The sequence below is a fragment of the Oreochromis niloticus genome, linkage group LG13 (assembly GCF_001858045.2).
Source record: "Oreochromis niloticus isolate F11D_XX linkage group LG13, O_niloticus_UMD_NMBU, whole genome shotgun sequence".
Taxonomy (NCBI): Eukaryota; Metazoa; Chordata; class Actinopteri; order Cichliformes; family Cichlidae; genus Oreochromis; species Oreochromis niloticus.
In genome coordinates, this window is record NC_031978.2 from 33,344,578 (window position 1) to 33,368,984 (window position 24,407).

At 37.2% G+C, this 24,407-nt stretch overlaps 1 protein-coding gene across 3 annotated transcripts in view; it reads left to right on the plus strand.

The window, feature by feature from the left end:
* ttc27 (tetratricopeptide repeat domain 27) overlaps positions 1-24,407 on the plus strand; it is a 728,099-nt gene that overhangs the window by 617,743 nt on the left and 85,949 nt on the right. For all 3 annotated transcript variants that reach the window (XM_025897217.1, XM_025897216.1, XM_025897218.1), the window contains exons 5-7: positions 14,153-14,255; positions 22,118-22,276; positions 23,497-23,636. In XM_025897217.1, coding sequence (XP_025753002.1) covers positions 14,153-14,255; positions 22,118-22,276; positions 23,497-23,636 — 402 coding nt within the window. The remainder of the gene's footprint in view (positions 1-14,152; positions 14,256-22,117; positions 22,277-23,496; positions 23,637-24,407) is intronic.

Here is a 24,407-nt window from a genome sequence, read left to right on the forward strand (position 1 = left end):
GAATGTTTTCGGAAGTAGTTTTTAGTTTGTGTTTAGTTTTAGCTATTTTAGGGGATATCTGTGTGTCAGGTGACTATTACTGTGCATAATTATTAGGCAACTTAACAAAAACAAATATATACCCATTTCAATTATTTATTTTTCTACCAGTGAAACCAATATAACATCTCCACATTCACAAATATACATTTCTGACATTCAAAAACAAAACAAAACAAATCAGCGACCAATATAGCCACCTTTCTTGCAAGGACACTCAAAAGCCTGCCATCCATGGATTCTGTCAGTGTTTTGATCTGTTCACCATCAACATTGCGTGCAGCAGCAACCACAGCCTCCAGACCACTGTTCAGAGAGGTGTACTGTTTTCCCTCCTTGTAAATCTCACATTTGATGATGGACCACAGGTTCTCAATGGGTTCAGATCAGGTGAACAAGGAGGCCATGTCATTAGTTTTCTTCTTTTATACCCTTTCTTGCCAGCCACGCTGTGGAGTACTTGGACGCGTGTGATGGAGCATTGTCCTGCATGAAAATCATGTTTTTCTTGAAGGATGCAGACTTCTTCCTGTACCACTGCTTGAAGAAGGTGTCTTCCAGAAACTGGCAGTAGGACTGGGAGTTGAGCTTGACTCCATCCTCAACCCGAAAAGGCCCCACAAGCTCATCTTTGATGATACCAGCCCAAACCAGTACTCCACCTCCACCTTGCTGGCGTCTGAGTCGGACTGGAGCTCTCTGCCCTTTACCAATCCAGCCACGGGCCATCCATCTGGCCCATCAAGACTCACTCTCATTCATCAGTCCATAAAACCTTAGAAAATCAGTCTTGAGATATTCTTGGCCCAGTCTTGACGTTTCAGCTTGTGTGTCTTGTTCAGTGGTGGTGGTCTTTCAGCCTTTCTTACCTTGGCCATGTCTCTGAGTATTGCACACCTTGTGCTTTTGGGCACTCCAGTGATGTTGCAGCTCTGAAATATGGCCAAACTGGTGGCAAGTGGCATCTTGGCAGCTGCACGCTTGACTTTTCTCAGTTCATGGGCAGTTATTTTGCGCCTTGGTTTTTCCACACGCTTCTTGCGACCCTGTTGACTATTTTGAATGAAGGCTTGATTGTTCGATGATCACGCTTCAGAAGCTTTGCAATTTTAAGACTGCTGCATCCCTCTGCAAGATATCTCACTATTTTTGACTTTTCTGAGCCTGTCAAGTCCTTCTTTTGACCCATTTTGCCAAAGGAAAGGAAGTTGCCTAATAATTATGCACACCTGATATAGGGTGTTGATGTCATTAGACCACACCCCTTCTCATTACAGAGATGCACATCACCTAATATGCTTAATTGGTAGTAGGCTTTCGAGCCTATACAGCTTGGAGTAAGACAACATGCATGAAGAGGATGATGTGGACAAATACTGATTTGCCTAATAATTCTGCACTCCCTGTAAACACCAAGCTCCTTTTTTGTGTAGCTGACAGCTGGTAACTGTGCAGGGGCGGATCTAGCAAAGCTTTTGCCAGGGGCCAGGTAGGGCATTAACAGGGAAAGGGGGACACAAGATATACTTTTCTTTCTTGCTCTCATATAAATATTTAGCTTTTTATTAAATAGTTATCTGCATCTTACAACCACAGTTTGTATAACAATACACAAGATTGGCTGTAGACCATTGTTAATCATTCAGAACACTGTGTAAAAATAACAAAAAACAAAAAGTGAATGCAAAAGTGCATAAATATTTATTTTACGTGTTTGATGTGTGTGGCGGGGCGTGGTCTGCAGTGCCGCTGCAGGGGAGGTGGACCCACCTGAGCGGCACCTGCAATCACGCCTCTCGGGCGTAGTCTGTGCTCTCTCGGCTGTTTTTTGGGTGTGTGTCGGGCTGTGAGTTGAAAAGCTACAGCCGGCTGTTTGGGTACCGCAACCATGTGTGAAAAGTGGTCCATAACGTAATGCTTCAAAGCGTGTTCATGCAAACATTGTCGGATCTGCCGTGGTACAATGGGACGACTTCTCATGAACCTGTGTGCACAGCGTCTGCAAATCGGCGCTGTACGAAGTAACTTCATCTTTACACAAAACTGTAAGCTGTTATCTGTGAAGCGTGAGGGGTGTTTGTTTTTACCATAGTTCATGGTGGAGAATGGGTGCTCTTCTGAGTTTTGCTCTCTGTAGCTGTATGAATGGCAAACTACACTGAATAGCAGCGGCATAGGCACACATAAAATTTCTTCTGAAATTTTCGCTTTCTAGTTGTGTGGATGCTGGAGGCATCCACACTATTGAGTTCCTGTTTCTCTTATTGTGTGGATGCTTTATGCATCCACACTATTGAGTTCCTGTTCTCTTATTCTTTATACTTTATTGTGTGGATGCTTTAGGCATCCACACTATTGAGTTCCTGTTTCTCTTTATTCTTTATTCTACTTTATTATTATACTTTATTGTGTGGATGCCCTAAACGGGCTTCCACACTATTGACTTCCTGTTTCTCTTTATTCTTTATTATACTTTATTCTGGTTGCTTCCGTACGTTTTTTGCCGCTTAACTACTGCTTCAGTTTTCAGCCGATTTTCACCGTTCAAACTCTATACTGTTCTGCTCTTTCTGCTGACGTAGGCTATGACTTTGGTGTTTATTACTGTTATACTTTTTAAAATATTACACTTTTTTCCTTTAATTTGTCCCATTGAAATGAATGGAAATCTTCAGAAATTCTGCTAAAACTTGCTTGTTTTTGAAACTTAACTACTTTGTCATACTTTCACCTAGAAACTCCATTCAAACTTTAAAATGTTCTCAAGATTATTGGGCTATTCCTGTCTGATTCAGCTTTTTCAGATCTTCTACCGTTTTAATTTTATACCTCTTTAAGTTTTGAGTTGCAAAATTGTGATTTTTCAGAAAATACATGCGTTGTTATGGTTGCTATGCAATTAACTCAGAGTGTGCACTTGTCCTTTCTGAATTTTCTTCATGTCTGAACAACTTCTTGCTACTCGCTCAATTTCCACTCAAGCCCCACAAATTATACATCAAAACGTAGGTATTTTTGCTGGCTTTCAGAAAATGTCACTATCATTCTTGTGGGACTTACAGATTTTTTGCAAATCTCCTCAGAGCAACACAAAGTCTCAAAACTCTCCATAGAAACTCAATGGAGAGTTTCTTCAAATCAGCGCTGGAATTCTCTAATGAGAGGCATTTTCAAATCATCATATCTCCTTAACGAAACAAAGTTGAGACATGAGGCTTGTGCAAATATATCTTCAGACACTCCTGATGCTCACAATTCTAGAAGTTTTTTCTCACCTATTACCGTTCTGAGATGAGTTACACTTGTTTGAGGGTAGGAAATTCGTCATTCGCTCAGATCTGTTCAGATTTCAACTCTGGAAATGAGGCACTTTTTCTCTCGTCATATCATTTTGATGGATTTCCACAGAGACCTGAAATTCCCATGACTGTTCACCAAAGCCTGCTGTTTCTTACGGTGAAAGAATGATTTTGATGCTCCATATAGATTTAGAGTTACAAACGTTGTTTGAGGGCAAGTCAAGGCAGTTTTGCTTTGCCTCTACTCAGTTACAGTGTATTACAAGTCATATATCTTCAATAATTTATATTTATCTCTGAATTATGAAGACCTGCAGATTCCCCCATCTCTTCTGAACAAAACGGTGTCAGAATGAGCATTCTAGCCCCTACGGTTAGGAAATTATGGCCATTTGTTCGAGGGGAGTCCTGAATGTGAGAAATACACTGAAGAAGACTCATACTTCTCTCTGTGTCTGTGTGTGTGAGGGCTGATTACAGCAGGTGCAGCCAATTTAACTGACCTAGATATACCAAGCCCAGACTCTTAACAGCCACTGTTCCCTTTAGGCTCTGTGTATGTGTGTGTGTATCAATATTTCTCCCATGTTAAAGTATTACTCCTCCATAATAGTATTTGTGCTAAATCAAAGTACTTCTACTACATCTTAGTACTTCTGCTCAATCATAGTAATTCTGGGTAATCATAGTATTTTTGCCAAATCATGGTATTTGTGCCAAATCATGGTTTTTGTGTCAAATCATGACATTTCTGATATGTTATACTATTACTAGTAGGTGGAGGTATTTCTGTTATGTTATAGTATATGTGCTGAATATAGTACATCTGCCAAATCGTAGTATTTATCACAAATCATAGTATTTGTGCAAAATTACAGTATTTCTGCTAAAAGCAGAAATAGTACCTTTTAGCAGAAATTTCTGTGAAAAGATATTATTTATGTTAAAACATAGTATTTCTGCTAAATCATAGTATTTCTGCCAAATCATAGTATTTGTACTTATTCATAGTACTTGTGCCAAATCATAGTATTTGTACCCAATCATAGTATTTCTGCAATATGATCGTATTTGTGCCAAATGATGGTATCTTTTTGCCAATCATGGTATTTGTGCCAAATCATGTTATTTGTGGCCAGTTAAAATTTCTGTTATATTAGTGTTACTACTAAGTCATAGAATTTCTGTTATGTTATAGTATATCTGCTGATTATGGTATATGTGCCAAATAATAGTATTTATAGCAAATAATAGTATTACTGCCCAAACATAGTATTTCTTGTAGTATTTGTAGTAGTAGTTGTTGTAGTATTTGTGCAAAAACATAGAATTTCTGCAAAATCATAGTATATCTGTTATGTTATAGTATTACTACCAAATCATAGTATTCCAAATCATAGTATTACTGCAATTCCATAGTATTTGAGCGAAATCGTACTATTTGTGAAAAAACATACTATGTCTGCAAAATCACATTATATCTGCTATGTTATACTATTACTACTAAGTCACAGTATTTCTGCCAATTCGTAGTATTCGTACTAAATCATACTACTTGTGCCAAATCATAGTATTGAAATCAAAATATAGTATTTGTACCAAAGCATTGTATTTGTACGAAGTACAGTATTTCTGCCAAATCATAGAATTACTGCAATTTCATAGTATTTTGAGGAATCCCTTTTGTTATAGTATTACTTCTAAGTCGTAGTATTTCTGCTTTGTCATAGTATTTGTACTGAAACATAGTATTTCTGCCAAATCATAGTATTACTGCTATTTCATAGTATTTGAGTGAAATTACAGTGTTTCTGCAAAAACATTGTATTTCTGCAATATCATAGTATTTCTCTCATCTTAAAGTACTCAATTATAGTATTTGTGCCAAAGTTTAGTATTTCTGCCAAATGATATTATCTCTGCTAAATCATAGTGTCTGCCAAATCATAATATTTGTGCCTAAGCGCAGCATTTTGTACCAAAACATAGTATTGCTGCTATATCATAGTATTTGAGCCAAATCATAGTATATGTCCTAAAACATAGTATTTCTGCCAAATCATAGTATTTGTCCTAAAGCATAGTATTTCAACAAAATCACAGTATTTCTGCTATGTTATAGTATTTGTGCTTGTAGAAAAGCCTGTGTTAGTGTGAGCTACATTACCCAGCAGCCTCTGAGCAGTGAGGGAATTCATGGGACTTCTGAGCTAGATGGTCTTCCTTCGTTCCTGGGCTAACGATTGAGGAGAGAGCTGCTGGGAAGGGGAGCAAATAGCCCATCCTGTATTTGTTGGGGATGGTGTGTGTCACATAAACGTGAGTTAATGTTCCATGCTTCAGATGTTTACCCTGCTACTTGTGTGTATTGGTTTCAGTTACCTTTAGCATATGTGCTAGTTAGCAATAGCTATGGCAGCCCAGTTATTTTATTGTTTTGGGCTTGTTCCTTCTTTGTTTGTTCCCCCTGCAAATTTCTGTGAATTTGTACACTGTAATATCGCTGTATTACGTAGTGGCTAAGTAGGAGGCTGACTGTTACTAAGTGCATCAGTGTACATAGGTCATCTCTTGTGTTGGAGTGCCCTCTTGTGACGCCTTTTGGGTAGTGCCTTAGTAAATGTGAACACTGCAAAGAAGTGGTATCAGACTGGTTTGTAGTGGAGGAATTTGTTGCCAGTTTCTTTCATCTTTAATCCGTATTCATGTTGTAATGTAGTAACTTTTGTGGCACAAATACCACAATATGGCAGAAACACTATGTTTTGGCACAAATACTTTGATTGGTATACTTTAGCTTCTTCACCCCTTTCAGCAAAATTTTCATTTTTTCACCCCTTTTCAGCACAAATTCCATTTTTGGGGCTGTTTTCAGAAAAAAAAACTCTTTTCAGCAGAAACTCTGCTGATTCATCTCTTTTCAGCGCATGTTTCTGCTCCTTTGCCTCTTTTCTGCAGAAATTCTTCTGATTCACCTCTTTTCTGCAACATTTTAAGCCTTTTCACCTCTTATCAGCACAATTCTCAGCAGCTTCTGCTCATTTCAGCAGAATTGTCAGTCTGTCCCCCTCTTCTCTGTGAGAATGTGTTTGGGTCAGTGAGATGAGTAGCTGCTTTGAGCCTGGTAGTATATCTGTTATGTTATAGTATTACTACTAAATCACAGTATTTCTGCCAATTCAAGGAGGCTGACAGTTACTAAGTGCATCAGTGTACATAGGTCATCTGTTGTGTTGGAGTGCCCTCTTGTGGCGCCTTTTGGGTAGTGCCTTAGTAAACGTGAACACTGCAAAGAAGTGGTATCAGACTGGTTTGTAGTAGAGGAATTTGTTGCCAGTTTCTTTCATCTTTAATCCGTATTCATGTTGTAATGTAGTAGTACCACAATATGGCAGAAACACTATGTTTTGGCACAAATACTTTGATTTAGTATACTTTAGCTTCTTCACCCCTTTTCAGCAAAATTTTCATTTTTTTCACCCCTTTTCAGCACAAATTCCAGCTTTTTTGGCTGTATTCACAAAAAAGACAACTCTTTTGAGCAGAAACTCTGCTGATTCATCTCTTTTCAGCGCAAGTTTCTGCTTCTTTGCCTCTTTTCTGCAGAAATTCTGCTGATTCACCTCTTTTCTGCAAAATTTTCAGCCTTTTCACCTCTTATCAGCACAATTGTCAGCAGCTTCTGCTCATTTCAGCAGAATTGTCAGTCTCTCCACCTCTTCTTTGTAAGAATGACTTTGGCTCAGGGAAATGAATAGCCGCCTTTGAGCAGAAATTCTGCTGATTCATCTCTTTTCAGCGCAACTTATTGCTTCTTTACCTTTTTCTGCAGAAATTCTGCTGATGCACCTCTTTTCTGCAAAATTTTCAGCCTTTTCACTTCTTCTCAGCACAATTCTCAGCAGCTTCTGCTCATTTAGCAAAATTGTCAGTTTCTCCATTTCTTGTTTTTGAGAGAAAGAGTTTGGTTCAGTGAGATGAGCAGCTGCCTTGAGACGAGAAGGGCCAGGTTCAAATCCCGGTCATGGCAAAACCTGTTTTCAGTTTTCTCTTTTGTTCTGCCTCTTTTCTGCAGAAATTCTGCTGATTTACCTCTTTTCTGCAAAATTTTCAGCCTTTTCACCTCTTCATAGCACAATTCTCAGCAGCTTCTGCTCATTTTAGCAGAATTGTCGGTCTCTCCTCCTCTTCTTGCGAGAATGAGCTTAGCTCAGTGAGATGAGTAGCTGCCTTGAGACCAGGAGGGCCAGGTTCGAATCCTGCTCAGGGCAAAACATGTTTTCAGTTTTCTCTTTTGTTCTGCCTCTTTTCTGCAGAAATTCTGCTGATTTACCTCTTTTCTGCAAAATTTTCAGCCTTTTCACCTCTTCTCAGCACAATTCTCAGCAGCTTCCACTCATTTTAGCTGAATTGTCGGTCTCTCCTCCACTTTTTTGAGAGAACGAGTTTAGCTCATTGAGATGAGTAGCTGCCTTGAGACCAGGAGGGCCAGGTTCGAATCCTGCTCAGGGTGACATGTTTTTTTTCACCACCATACAACTTTTTGCAACTTTTCAGCTTTTTCAGCTTTTCAGCAGACAGCTTCAGCGTTAAGGCATCCACACAGCATTTTCGCAGGAAATGCAAATTTTTCTAGTTATTATTCTAGTTGCCACTTTTGCACTTTTTTTGGCACTTAACTACTTCCACAATTTTCAGCCGATTTTCACCGTTCAAATTTTAAACTATTCTACTATTTCTGCTAATGATGGCGATGACTTTTGGCATTTTTTGCTATTATACTTTTTAAAATATTAAGCTTTTTTCCTTTAATTTGTCCCATTGAAATGAATGGGAAACTTCCACAATTCTGCTAAAACTTGCTTGTTTTTGAAACTTAACTACTTTTTCCTACTTTCACGTAGAACAACCATTCAAACTTTAAAATGTTCACAAATTATTGGGCTATTCATGGATGATTCAGCTTTTTCATATCTGTTACCATTTTCATCTTATCCCTCTTAAAGGTTTGAGTTGCAAAATTGTGATTTTTCAGAAAATACATGTGTTGTTATGGTTGCTATGCACTTGGCTTCCAGTGTGCCACTGTAGGTTTCGCAGTCTTCTCTTCATGTCCGAACAACTTCTTGCTACTTGCTCAATTTTCACTCAACTTCCACAAATTATACATCAAAACGTAGGTATTTTTGCTGGCTTTCAGAAAATGTCACCATCATTGTTGTGAGATTTATAGAATTTTGGCAAATCTCCTCAGACCAACACAAAGTCAGAAAACTCTCCATAGAAAGTCAATGGAGAGTTTGTTCAAAATCAGCGCTGGAATTCTCTAATGAGAGGCATTTTCAAATCATCATATCTCCTTAACGAAACAAAGTTGAGACATGAGGCTTGTGCAAATATATCTTCAGACACTCCTGATGCTCACAATTCTAGAAGTTTTTTCTCACCTATTACCGTTCTGAGATGAGTTACACTTGTTTGAGGGTAGGAAATTCGTCATTCGCTCAGATCTGTTCAGATTTCAAACTCTGGAAATGAGGCACTTTTTTCTCTCATCATATCTTTTTGATGGATTTCCACAGAGACCTGAAAATTTCCATGACTGTTCACCAAAGCCTGCTGTTTCTTACAGTGAAAGAATGATTTTGATGCTCCATATAGATTTAGAGTTACAAAACGTTGTTTGAGGGCAAGTCAAGGCAGTTTTGCTTTGCCTCTACTCAGTTACAGTGTATTACAAGTCATATATCTTCAATAATTTCTATTTTATCTCTGAATTATGAAGACCTGCAGATTCCCCCATCTCTTCTGAACAAAACGGTGTCAGAATGAGCATTCTAGCCCCTACGGTTAGGAAATTATGGCCATTTGTTCGAGCGGAGTCGTGAATGTGAGAAATACACTGAAGAAGACTCATACTTCTCTCTGTGTCTGTGTGTGTAAGGGCTGATTACAGCAGGTGCAGCCAATTTAACTGACCTAGATATACCAAGCCCAGACTCTTAACAGCCACTGTTCCCTTTAGGCTCTGTGTATGTGTGTGTGTATCAATATTTCTCCCATGTTAAAGTATTACTCCTCCATAATAGTATTTGTGCTAAATCAAAGTACTTCTACTACATCTTAGTACTTCTGCTCAATCATAGTAATTCTGGGTAATCATAGTATTTTTGCCAATTCATGGCATTTGTGTCAAATCATGACATTTCTGATATGTTATAGTATTACTAGTAGGTGGAGGTATTTCTGTTATGTTATAGTATATGTGCTGAATATAGTACATCTGCCAAATCATAGTATTTGTGCAAAATTACAGTATTTCTGCTAAAAAGCAGAAATAGTACCTTTTAGCAGAAATTTCTGTCAAAAGATATTATTTATGTTAAAACATAGTATTTCTGCCAAATCATAGTATTTCTACTAAGTCATAGTACTTGTGCCAAATCATAGTATTTGTACCCAATCATAGTATTTCTGCCATATCATTGTATTTGTGCCAAATCATGGTATTTTTTTGCCATATCATGTTATTTGTGCCCAATTAAAATTTCTGTTATGTTATAGTATATCTGCTGATTATAGTATATGTGCCAAATCATAGTATTTATAGCAAATCATAGTATTTGTGCCCAAGCATAGTATTTCTTGCCAAATTGTAGTATTTGTGCAAAAACATACTATGTCTGCTAAATCACAGTATATCTGTTATATTATAGTATTACTACTAAGGCATAGTATTTCTACCAAATCATAGTATTCCTTCAACATGATAGTGTTACTGTAGTTTCATAGTATTTGAGCAAAATCGTAGTATTTGTGCAAAAACATACTATGTCTGCAGAATCACAGTATATCTTTTATGTTATAGTATTACTACTAAGGCATAGTATTTCTACCACATCATAGTATTCCTTCAAAATCATAGTATTACTGCAATTTCATAGTATTTGAGGAAAATCGTAGTATTTGTGCAAAAACATACTATGTCTGCAGAATCACAGTATATCTGTTTTGTTATAGTATTACTACTAAGGCATAGTATTTCTACCAAATCATAGTATTCCTTCAAAATAATAGTATCACTGCAATTTTATAGTATTTGAGCGAAATCGTATTATTTTTGCAAAAACATATTGTCTGTTAAATCACAGTATATGTGTTTAGAGTTACAAAACGTTGTTTGAGGGCAGGTCAAGGCAGTTTTGCTTCGCCTCTACTCGGTTACAGTGTATTACGAGTCATATATCTTCAACAATTTAGATTTTATCTCTGAATTAAGAAGACCTGCAGATTCCCCCATCTCTTCTGAACAAAACAATGTCAGAATGACTGTTCTAGCTCCTACGGTTAGGAAATTATGGCCATTTGTTCGAGGGGAATCCTGAATGTGAGAAATACACTGAAGGAAACCCATAGCTCTCTCTGTGTCTGTGTGTGTAAGTGCTGATTACAGCAGGTGCAGCCAATTTAGCTGACCTAGATATACCAAGCCCAGACTCTTAACAGCCCCTGCACACTTTGCTCTCTGTGTATGTGTGTGTGTGTGTATCAATATCTCTCCCATGTTAAAGTATTACTCCTCCATAATAGTATTTTTGCTAAATCAAAGTACTTCTACTACATCTTAGTACTTCTGCTCAATCATAGTATTTCTGCTAAATCATAGTATTTTTGAAAAATCATGTTGTTTGTGCCAAATCATGGTTTTGGGGCAAAACCATAATATTTATTTCATGTTATAGTATTACTACTAAGTGGAGGAATGTCTGTTATGTTATAGTATATTTGCTGAATACAATATATCTGCCAAATCATAGTATTTATCCCAAATCATAGTATTTATGCAAAATTACAGTATTTCTGCTAAAAAGCAGAAATAGTACCTTTTAGCAGAAATTTCTGTCAAAAGATATTATTTATGTTAAAACATAGTATTTCTGCTAACTCATAGTATTTGTGCCAAATCATAGTATTTATAGCAAATCATAGTATTTGTGCCCAAACATAGTATTTCTGCCAAATTGTAGTATTCCTTCAAAATCATAGTATCACTGCAATTTCGGAGTATTTGAGCAAAATCGTAGTATTTGTGCAAAAACATACTATGTCTGCTAAATCACAGTATATGTGTTATGTTATTGTACTACTACTAAGGCATAGTATTTCTACCTATATATAGTATTCCTTCAAAATCAAAGTATTACTGCAATTTCATAGTATTTAAGCAAAATCGCAGTATTTGTGCAAAAACATACTATGTCTGCAAAATCACAGTATATCTGTTATATTATAGTATTACTACTAAGGCATAGTATTTCTGCCAATTCGTAGTATTTGTACTAAATCATGGTACTTGTGCAAATCATACTATTTTTTGCAAATCATAGTATTCGAACCAAAACATAGTATTTGTACGAAATCATAGTATTTCTTTTAAATCATAGTATTTCAATCAAATCTCAGTAGCTGTGCTGAAACGCAGTATTATTGCCAAATCATAGTATTTGTACTGAAACATAGTATTTGTGCCAAATCATAGTATTTCTGCCACATTGTGCTAGTTGTGCAAAAACATAGACTGTCTGCAAAATCATAGTATATCTATTATGTTATAGTATTATTACTAAGTCGTAGACTCTCTATTTTGTTATAGTATATCTGCTGAATACAGTATATGTGCCAAATCATAGTATTTATAGCAAATCATAGTATTTGTGCTAAAACATAGTATTTCTGCCACATTATAGTATTTGTGTAAAACCAGAATGTCTGCAAAATCATCATATATCTGTTATGTTATAGTATTACTACTAAGGCATAGTATTTCTGGAAAATCATAGTATTTCAACTAAATAATAGTATTTCTCCCAAATCATAGTATTTGTTTCAAATCATAGCATCTGAACCAAATCATATTATTTGTGCCAAAACAGTGTATTTGTACAAAGTTATAACATCTTTTCTAAATCATAGTATTTCAATCAAATCTCAGTAGTTGTGCTAAAATTCAGTATTATTGCCAAGTCATACTATTTCTGCCAAATCATAGTATTTGTACTAAATCATAGTACTTGTGCCAAATTATACTATTTGTACCCAATCATAGTATTTGTGCCATATCATCGCATTTGTCAGTTCAACTTATTTAACTCTTCTCAACAGCCAAACACCTCTTCTTCACCCCGTTTCAGCAGAATTGTGAGTTTTTTCACCCCTTTTCAGCACAAATCCCAGATTTTTCAGGTGTTTTCAACAGAAATCTCTTTTTCAGCAGACATTCTGCTGATTCACCTTTTTTCAGTGCAACTACTTCTTTACCTCTTTTCAGTAGAAATTCTGCTGATTCACCTATTTTAAGCAGAATTTTCAGCCTTTCACCTCTTATCAGTACAAATCTCAGTATCTTCTGCTCATTTCAGAAGAAACCTTTTCACCTCTCCTCTTTTCAGTACAAATTTGAACTTCTTTACACCTTTTAAGCAGAATCATTGCCTTTCCACCTCTTTTCAGCAAAAGTTTCTGTTTTTTCACGTGTATTTAGCAGAATTTTTCAGTTTCTTTACTGCCATACAATTTTTGCAGCTTTTCATCTTTTTCAGTCATTTTCAGCAGACAGCTTCAGCGTTAAGGCATCCACACAGCATTTTCGCAGGAAATGCAAATTTTTCTAGTTTTCATTGATGTTTACTAGCGGCCTGCAGAATCTTTTTAAATCAATTTTACAAGTCGCTATGTTGTTTCCATACATAAAAATACATCCATCCAAAAATACATGCTAACACTTGATGACAAAATCTACACCAGAGATGAAAACTGGAGACCAACTCACATCTACTTTATAAATTTTAAGGTCACTACATCAATAAGAAGGATGTGTGTTTGTAATAGTTTGAAAATATTTGTTTTAAGTCATTGATTTAGATCCTAGTGGTACAGATCATGTTCCTTGCTCTCAATCAAGGCCCATCATTATTCACACTGAGTGGACTTATTTTCTCTTAAGCATAAGGTTTGAAGGAAAAAAATGTGAGTGAAGATACTGATTCATTGAGACGGGCAATGAAATCTCCATGCGACTGTGCATCCTTGCTGACACACGAGTAAGATTTTTGCATGGTTCACTTGCACTGTACCAGTGTGTGACAAGAATGGGAGGTTGCAAGTTATAAGGAGGTTTTAGTGTAAGGGGAAATGTAACACTCCCCCTCTTTCTCTGCCACTTTCTGTTCTGTTCAGATGCAAAAAGCTAAGGAGTGAGCTGTTTTTAGTGCATGCTCAGCACTTAGCTCCAGGATGCAGCACTCTAAATGCTGGTGTTGTATTTGTCCTGAAGGGGCCTCAAGATCAGCCTTATGTGTTTATTTATTCACATAAACATGTACTCTGAGGGGAGTGCTTGTTATAACATTAAGAACAGAGTAAAATGGGGAAAAATGTCTTCCCTTTAAACACATATTGCTATGTAAAAACACTTATCCTCACTAACCAAAAACACAACAAATTGATAATGTAGAAATAAAAAAAACATTATTGTGATGTAGTTTCCAGATATGTTGATCTTTAAACACTCTTGCCTATCGTCAGTCTTGCCTATCGATATTTTAATTGCATTAATTTAGATGGGATTTGTGGTCTTCAGACTAAGAAGCAAGAAACTGAAGAGTGTAAGAAGCTTAAGCACAAATTATCTTGTCTCTGTATTAATTAAATCAGATGAAATGGTAATAATAAGCTACAACCCTTTTGTCAGAGAAGTTGGGTCATGGCTTTCGTTTAATAAAAACTTGACTCACTTTTTTCACATGTACGTGCAGCTGCTGCCCTGGTGGACCCTTCGCTACATTAACCTACACCAGCAAATTCTAGAGGCCCGTTCCCCTCAACTCTTCAACTTGGCCCAGATCAGCATGGACAAAGGTCTGTTTGCTTTTTGTTATTGTGTTGTGTTATATGCTCATGAGTGTTTGTGGAAAAGGTATTTCAAACCTAAATGAGCATTTAGCCAGTGTACCACATCAAGCATCAGCCGTTTCAGTGTATTCCTGCTGTGTGTGCTCACCCTACAGTTTTTATGATTTGGACAACTTGACTATACAGTTGTTTCGGGTTACATCTGTGGTGTCAGAAGTAGTGAATTCTTTGTGATCCATTAGGACTACATCATAGTCAGCAGTTAACTCTGAGCTGCTGTGCTGCTGATATCTATCAGTATCTTATATAACTGTTAAATTGGCTGATGAAATTAATACACATTTATTGCGTACATGAAACATAAAAAAATATCTTTAATTATCGCAAAATGTTTTAAGGTTGGTTGAGGCAGAAAATTTAATAAATGCCAAAACAATATCAAGGCTGGGAAGACACAAACAGCCTCGCGGTGACAGGCTGTAGTTTGTCAGCAGATCAAATTCAAATTCATTTTATTGATTGGATAGGTGTTCTTGGTGGCTGCAATTCCTGCAGTGTAAAATAGACTTAGCAGGAGATTATAGTCAAGTAGTAAGCTTGTGTGTTTTCTGCATTCCCACATTAATATGATATGCGACACACAGTTTGTACTTCATTTAGTGGCTTTAGTAATTATATTCTATATTGTGCTTAAAACATGCTTTAAATAAAAGAATCAGTCAAAACTGTTTTTGACTGATTCACAGGGTGCTTTGCTTTTAAACCAGAACTCCAAATATAACTTGCCTCCCAGCGACATTATTTGTTAGCGCAGCGGTTTAGCCATGTAAAAAGAGTCTCACTTTAAGCTCGAAAAAGGCTCTGGCTTCATAGTACACTGTGACCTATCTGATCAACACTGGTCTTGCATCCATTATGTGTGTTCCTTGGGTTAAGCAGGTCCTGTTTTCCTCTTGGTCTCTGTCAGTAGTGGTTTCTTTGCAGCATTTCCACATAAGTCTGACTCCCACAGTCCTCCAATAGTTGATGTTAAGATGGATGTGCTGCACAAACTCTGGAAAATTTGGGAAGTGAACGAAGGAACTGAATCAAAGACTTCTTAGACAGCATGACCCTTTTGTCATTGTTTTGCTTCAGCATAAATCTACATCCTACATCTGGATGCAAACCAATTAAAGACTTGTGTTTATAGCCTGTGGAGGCTGTTATAGAGAGGTTTTGTCAAATGTTTTAACCAGCCTATTGTGTGGAATTTGTCTTGAATCTTGAGTTGTGAGATTAAGTTCCAGCTTGAAGATAACACTTCACACGATTAAAATGCTACTATGTCAGTTATGACAACCATTTATGAAGTAAAAAACATTATTACACATAATTCCTGCGTTAGACAAACATCCATATTAAAGACTTTGAGTAGTCTGGTGCATTATTATAAGATAAATCTCATTCATGAATTTTATTTTGTTGTCTATATATATGTGTCTATAACTTGCATTTCATTATGTACTGAGAGGTTTTCTGGGAAGGCATGACCCATTTCATACATATGCATACTCCTTACAAAAATGTCTCTGGCATATAGAACATGAAGCATGCACTGGTTTCTTAGAGTAGCACTACCCAAACTGACATGTGGGTACAGTGCACTGAAGAAATGTTCTGTTTTTAAGCAGTTGTTTAATCAGACTGTGTTCGTGTGACTAAATTAGAGTGGAGAAAATATCAGTATGTGAAATAACTCTGTTCTGCATAAAGCAAAGCTACTCTCCCTTTTCCATCGTCTCAGCAGAGCTTTTATCAGCATTTGGATTGTTTATGTAATTATTGTTGGGTTTTTTCCACAGCCTTTCCAAATGGCTGCTTGCTGGAGTTTGTTGTTTAAAGGCAGTGGGTTTGTTGTAGCACAGTCTGTTGTGTGGCAGTTCACAGAGTGTGAAGGGCGAGCAGCCTGCACATACTACAAAACATGCTGATCCATATTCCAGAGGAGCAGTTGGACACTGTGCTTTTACGAGTGTTGTGAGCAGAAAGGTGAGGATGATGCTGTGACAAGCATGCAGATCGGTTTTCTCCACATGGACGTGCTGCCATGTCTGGCTTGATTTCCTTTTGTTTGGTGCTCAATGGGAATATTGTTGCTGACTTAATTTCCTGAACATTTTTACTGTTTATTAACAGTTGGGCAGCTTTTTTAAATGCAGCTATTTTAAAGGAAAAGGTTAAGGTTATTCTTCCTTAGAGAGAACAAAATCAGCAGCTTTAGGCTCTCAGTACTTTGAGTTGGCTCACAGTTTGTACCAAAAATGTTAAAAGACATCCCATGAAGCTAGAAACATTTGTGATGTGTATGTTTTGCAGAGGTATACCATGTAAGTAAGCAAATCAGTATGAACACTGCATGTTTATTTGTGCTTCTGTGAATCAAACTGTAGTATGTAACTGTTAACACGATGTGCTCTCTGTAATTTAGTCAACCTGCAAATAGCTAACCTGCGACAGCGCAGTAACACCTGTTACAAATGATCCTGCTAGCCAGCTCATATGGTTGATTGCTGGATTGCTTTGCATTGCTTCTGTTAGTAAACTTCTATTTTTTTTTATTATTTTTTTTTAAACAGAAGCCATTGCAAATGATGAGTTCTCAGTTGGTATTTATCTTGGCCTACAGAAAGTGTTTGATACAGTAGATTAATGTCAGTTATTAAGGACATTAGAGAGATGTGGAATAAGAGGAATAGCCTATTCCTGGTTAAAGGGTATTTGAAAAATAGACAACAGTCTGTGCAAATTAACACAACTGTGTTTGAATTTAGAAAGGTTCAATGTGGGGTACCTCAAGGATCAGTGATTGGTCTAAAACTCTTTAGACTTTACATTAACGATATAGACAATTTACTAAAATGAGTAAATTGTTTAAAGTTGTTATTTTTGCAGATGATTTAAACATTTAAAGGATATTTTGTGTTCAAAAGAAAATGAGTAGGAAATTCTTAAGATGTGGTTTGATATCAACAGATTGGCCCTTAAGAAAAGTCAATTCATGCCTTTTGGGACCAAAAAAGAATATGAAAAAAATATTGAATTAAAGATCTGTAATAATAAAATTAAGAGTCAGTGATGTAGAATTTTTAGAACAACATGTTCATTATATTATTGGGAAAATATCAAAGTTATTGTGTTCTATTTAAGGCAGGGGTGTCCAAAGTCCGGCCCATTGCCCCTCAAGTAATTTTATAAATAGAATAGAAAATGGCCCGCATTTCAACTTTTGCTTGAGTGTATTGCACTTCTTAGTTTTAACACCAGGGGGAGCTACTGTTGATCAAGGCAGTTGCTCTACCAAAAAGGACAATCACAGAAGAAATCTACCCCCAAGTTACCAAACATGGCAGAATCAAAGAAGCAAAAGGTAGAAAGTGAGTGCAGAAAATTTCAGACACGGTGGGAGAGTGAATATTTCTTCAAAGAATTAAAGGGGAAGTGTGTCTGTTTGCTCTGCACTGAAACTGTGGCAGTTATTAAAGAGTATGATGTACGACGTCATTATGAAACCAAACATCAGGCCTATGCATCCTACACTGGTGCTGAGCCAGAGCAGAAATTAAAGCAAAGGGTAGCTCTCCTGCGGGGTCAGCAACAGTATTTTTTTCGTGCTCAAATTGTCCAGGAAAAGGCTCCAATAGCCAGCTATGAGGTTGCCCAACTCATCGCAAGACATGGCAAGCCTTTTTCAGATGGAGACCTCATAAAACGCTGCCTCGTTAAAGTCACCGAAATAATGTGCCCGGAAACAGTGCAGGACTTCAACAACGTCAGCATGTCCAGAAATACAGTTGTGCCACGCATTGAAGACTTGTCAGCCAACATTAAACTGCAACTGTCTGATAAAGCTGTGCTTTTGAGTTTTACTCCATCGCATGCGATGAGAGCACCTTTGCCACAGACACCGCACAGCTGCTATTTTTTTTTGCGGGGTGTGGACGAGAGCACGAGCACTTTAGGTGAGTAAAAAATATATTCCACAGTACCCGTGTGTTAATGTGCAGGTACACATGCTTCAAATATCATTAATGCGCATCAATTCTGTCACTACCCTGCTTTTGCACACCACTTTCTTATATGCGCTTTTCTTGTTAACACACAGAGTACACACCGCTGTGCACAGCGCACACACACGCAAAGTCAGCTGATCTCATCTGATGCAGATCTGCTCCTTGATCAGGTGACATTTGTCCGGATTTTTGGCACGAGTGGCGTACGATGAGCACCACAGCTGGATGGCCCAATTTACATACCCAGCGCAGCTGATACTCACCAGAATAATTTACAAAAATTATATGGACTCATGTTATTAAGTCCAGTTCAGTCTGTTAATGTTGATAACCGTTTCAAACGAACGTTAATAGGTGTGTTGCCAAGCCTAAGAACTTAAATAACAAGCTTGAAATGTACCCGTCCCATTTTCCCCTTTATTGTTTTTTCTCTGTGCTGTAAATCTTCTAAGATGAAATCTGAGGCTGCTGTTCTGAGAATGAGCTACCAAAGCTTTTTCTGAATAAATCAAGAAAGATCCATTTATGGAAAGCTGTGATGAAGGCAGTTTTGTATTTAATTATGTTCAACAATATAACATATTCGACCACTTTTAAGTGATTTTTCTAACTTTAATACACTACAGTTAAGGTTATATACCTAATTTCTAGTAAGTGGCCCAGCCCCTCCTATATTTTTATGTATGTGGCCCTCAGTGAAAAAAGTTTGGACACCCCTGATTTAAGGTGTTCTTTATAACACTAAGCATCTATTATAGCTTTACATATAATTTCCTGTTCACTTGTATTTTTCTTCTTGTATGGAGTTGTGGGGGTTGGTTTTTAAAACCATTATAAATTCAATACTTGTACTACAAAAAAAGAGTAATCCGAGCCATTAATAAGGCTGGTTTTGGTCACACTGAGGCACTGTTTCTAAGGTCACACATAATAAAAGTGAATGATTTGGGGGTCTTTTTTTTTAAGTACTGGAAATAATGTTTAAGTGAAAACCAAGTACTCCCAAACTGTGTTCAAATGTTTTCTCAATAATTGAAGAGAGTTTTGCCATTTTACTGTAAGAAAAGCAAAAAAGAGATTAAACAAAGGTGTATTTCTGTTGTTGGAGTTTAATTACAGGGCTCGCAAAATTGCTATCCCGATGACCCGAGGCTAGCGATTTTTCAAGTCGGGCTACCAAAATCTAATTCAGCCCTGCCCGTCGGGCTATCATAGGAAGGGAAAATACATGTCAATGCTTTTGCATGTTTTCGCAAATGTAGCTGGGTCATTATGTCATTGGCATCGATGAGCCACTGTCAATATGTGACATATTGAAATCTTGTTTGAATTTGCGCTTGTTTTTTGCTTTCACTTTGCAATCGCGCGTACTGATTGGTGAGTGACGCAATTGCGCACCAGTTCCTCTGACATCGTCTTATCACTCATTAGCTTATTATTCAAACGTGACAAGTGAAATTTCCTGCAGCAAACTTAAACGTGATAGAAGTTGATTGCGCAGAGAATCGCTGACCGTGATGTGTGTGCGTGTGTAAAAGCAGATGGCTTTACACAGGTATTTTAGTTCTGCAGAGCCAAATAAGACAGGTCAGGGTGAAGAAGGGACAGCCAAAGAAAAGCCTACCACAAAACGGAAAAGTTATGACAAATCAGACGATTTCATGGTTTCATGGACAAAAGATTTCTGTGGCTGGAATATGACGAGCTAAATAACATAATGTTCTGCCAGGTGTGTTGTGAGTTTCCCTTGATATCTGAGTCGACAAGCGCCTTTGTTACTGGGACCAGTAATTTTAAGAAAGACCCCATCAGAATCCATGAGAAATGCATTATTGCTCAGTCTGCAGTATCTTTCCCATAACAAACACCAATTGCTAAAAACATACTAAAAATAAACCAACCACAACAGGAAGTCCTGAAAAATCTGTTTAGAACAGCGTACTGTGTTGCAAAGAGTGAACTACCATTGGCGAAATTTAGCCGTCTTTGCAAACTTCAAAAAGCAAATGGCCTCGATCTTGGTTCCACTCACCTCTTACCCGTGACTTCAGTGGAAATTTCAAATTCAGGATCTGACACAGACTGATTCATGTTCTACACAGTTCTTACAAGTTCATAGAAATTTCTGTTCAGTTAGAACCAAGTATTTGAGTTGATGATTGTAGTTTTTATACAATTGTTGTAATTTGTGTTTTAACATTTTTTTGATTGATGTTTTGTTTCCTTTACAATATTATACTTTAATGTATAATATGCTTTAATGTTGTCAGGGACCAAGCAGTAAAGCATAAAGGACACAGGTGTTTAATTCAAAAAAGGGGGTTTTATTAACCCCAAAATATGAAAATATATTTAACAAAGCCAAAAAACTTAAACAGGCAGACCAATAAAAGAGATCAACTCAATAAACTAAACTCAGAATAACAATTAACAAAATCTCAAACAAACATAAGACAAACTGACCTGCTGAAATGACACGCGGGGGGAACTTAAATACTAAACCAAATGACACACATGGGGAAAAACAAAATGACTGCCATATCACCAACTAATACAAAACAATTAAACAAACATGAAACAACCCCCAGGCAATGAAGCATGTGGTTCTATCCAATTAGGCTGTCAGTGATACTTCAGCTCTCCCAGCCCTTTGCACACCTTTTGCCAGGCAGGAGGAGAAGCCAAACCCCAGGTAACTCAAAGAAAGAAAGATGTATTAATATAACATAAAACAGAACTTTGACCTTGCAAGGTTAATATGTGTGCACGCCATATAAACATTGGAAGGTGTGATGGAAAAATAAATACATTTAATAAAGAAACAATATTGAACAAAACAAAACATCAATCAATTGTTCTTTTTTATTCGGGCTACTTAAATTTATTTTGAGCTACCAAAAACTGAAGAGTGCCTGCCCGAAGGGCTACCAAGGATTTTGAAATTTTGCGAGCCCTGAATTGTGGAATGATGTTGATATGTGTATAAAAATAAAAAATGCAATTCATTTGCGGTCTTTAAAAGAATGCTCTACAAATATATTTATCGAGGGTTATATGTGAGATTATTTTGTTTGTTAATGTTAGTCTTGTCTATTTGGAAGGTAGGGTACCTTAAATGATAAGAATGTTGGCCAGGCATAAATATAAGCACTGAGACTGATGGAGAGTTGTTGGATGAGAAAATTTTGGAATAAAGTAACGACTGAATTGATAGGACTGTACTGACTAGTCAAACAGTTACAGTTTATATTCCATGCGCTCCGCTGAACAGCTCAGACTACCACCAGAGAGGCGTTCGGTGCGGTGTGAAAGCTGACAGTGATGTGTTGCATGTAAATCTGTCCCCTTGCTTGTTTTGCTTGTTGCTTCATTAATGTTGAATGGCTGAAGGACGGTGTATGACTTCTGTTCATGAATTTGATACTTCTTCTGTGCTTTGCTTTTCCTGCCAGTCTCTTTTTCACTCTCTACGAGTGATTCAAATTAATAATCAGATGAGATGAAAAGAACAAGGGAATGAGACTGCGCTTCCTCTGTCCATTCCCATTGACTCCATGCTCAGCGTGTCTTTTTAATGTGTCATTTCAGGGCCTGAGTTCTTGAGCAGGGTTGTAAGGAGTATAGATATAGTTGGTTTATGCATAGAAAAGAAACTTGAACCCTGGTGTTTTTCCCCAGTTAATGTTATCATTTCTTAATGTCCATATACTTTGACAATCCCTGAACATTTTAACTGCAAAATCACATCGTAAAATGCTAGCTAATCTGTGTTTCATGTTCATCCTCACTGGAATGTTTTTCCCTTTCCTTTCACAGTGCTCAAATGCCTGTCTGTGTTATCACAACACAGAAACCTGGCTATTCAATTCCACCTCGAGTGCGTCTACACTAGTCTCACCTACTATGAGTACCAGCCTGCCAAGGAACACATCGAGGAGGCTCGGCAGCTCTCGAGGCTCAACATCAACATGACTGGTAAATGAAGTACACTCGGAGAAATGAATGCTGAATTGACCAATAACCATAGGAGGCCTGTATAATCAGGGAGTTCTACATGAAACACAATTTGACAGTTTAACAAATTATTGTTACCAAACCCAAAGCTGCCAGAGCCTCCTGGAGGATTAGGCCTCCAGTAGTTTAGCCTGTGTTGAACTCTTGGAGACCTTATCATTTAGGAAGGAGCTTTAGTTTTAGTCAGTGACTCGTTATTTCTCAAATTCTAAAAACAGGATAAAGTGTAAACTATTAGCTTCTTAAGTGATAAAGTAACCTTAATCTTGTGCCTTGGCTGTGGCTCATCTTTCCAGTGTACTGCAGTGCTGTATTATAGGACTCCCTGAAGTACTGTTGAGTTGTCATTTTACTGCTGTGCAGCTTTGTATTCAAAAAATAAGTTTTTGAATACTTATGCTATATTTTTATATTTCAGTTCCCGTTTTGGTAAATGGGCTGGTTCTTTTATAGTGCTTTTCTACTCTGAGCACTCAAAGCGCTCATCCACACAAGCACTTTTTTTCTTTCTATGTATGTTCTTTCTATGTAAGTAGCACTAACATTCACACATGGGCTTAGTATCTTGCCCAAGGATATATGGCATGCAGGCTGGAGCAGATGGGTATCGAACCACCAACCTTCTGATTAGTAGGTGACCTGCTCTGCCACCTGAGCTAGAGCCACCCCTTTTATCTTTATCTTATCTTTTATTAAGAACAATTTAGCCCACAAATTAAACTTCTCAGATATGTTATTTTTGCTGCAGTGTCCATACTAGTAAGATCTTTTTATATAAACTAACATCACTATTATCTTTCAAAATCTCACCGGCATTTTTCAATCATTCAATCAACTGTATTTCAAAAGTTATAAAGTTGATGTGTGATTTTTGTAGGAAATTGATATTCAGAGATATTCAAGTGATCTGTAGATGTCAGCTGCTGTAGCTAGCTAGCTTTTTGCTAACTTCATATTCAGCATAATCTCAAAAATCCTTGATATCATTGATTTCAGATTTGGGTGTGTTGAGCTATGGACAGAGCAATAGTTGTCCCCCATTCTAAGCTGGAATGACAACATGTTGTATTATTGCATTATTCAATGAATAATGCAAATGTAGTTGCCAGTGGTGATGCCGAATAAGATGTCAAAATTTAACCACAGTATATCTAAACTTTTTAAGCTGATTTCATCTGTAGGTGCCCTTGGCAAACGTACCCGGTTCCAGCAGAACTACTTGGCTCAGCTCATCCTTGAAGTCAAAAGAAAACAGGACCAGCCTGGTCAGATCAATGATGAGGCAACTCCCACTCCTACACCTCAGGCTAGTCTTCCCAAGGTATGAGCGTCTGTTTGTCTTCTTCCCAACACTGTTTTGGGTACGTGATTGTCTGACACTTTGGTTGTTCGGCTGACTGACTGTTGAGCCTCTGTCTTCTGTGTTTCAGACACATTTATTTAAAGTTTGGTAACTTGCAACATGTCCCTTAAGTTACTTACACATTGATACACATCGTCTTTTCCACCTTTAACCTAATGTCCAGACACTCACACTCTGTGTTAATTTACCTTTCAAAACTGAGAGAGATTCCATGAAACCTGTGTTTATTGTTGGTATTTATATTCTTGGTAACTTCGATTAACCTTTTTATTTTGCCTTTATACACTCTAAGACCATTGGTACGTGAAATGTCTCTCTTATTCAGTTTCGTGATTGCAAAAGTATTTTAAGTTTGATGTGTGACTTAAGTAGGATATGTTTGAGTTTACCAGGAGAAAATCTTCAATGGCAGGGGCCATACTATAAACAGACAAGAGTCTAACCTTGACTCCTCTAAAGATGGATATCTTATGGAAGCTGTCTTGTTGACTTGGCAACAATCTGCCCATTTAACCTTTTCTACTAGCCAAAATTTAGAGAGGTGCAAATGCTTTTTAATACTCACCGTCATCAGCAGAGGGGGGTGTCTACTTCTAGACCTTTTATAATACCACGTGAAACCTGTTGATACTGTTGACCCTGTTAGTTCTCTGTGCGTTACAAGTTCTCAATACATAGACCTTTAACTCAGTCTTTCTCCTGAAATGGGAAAAGAATATTATCCTATGA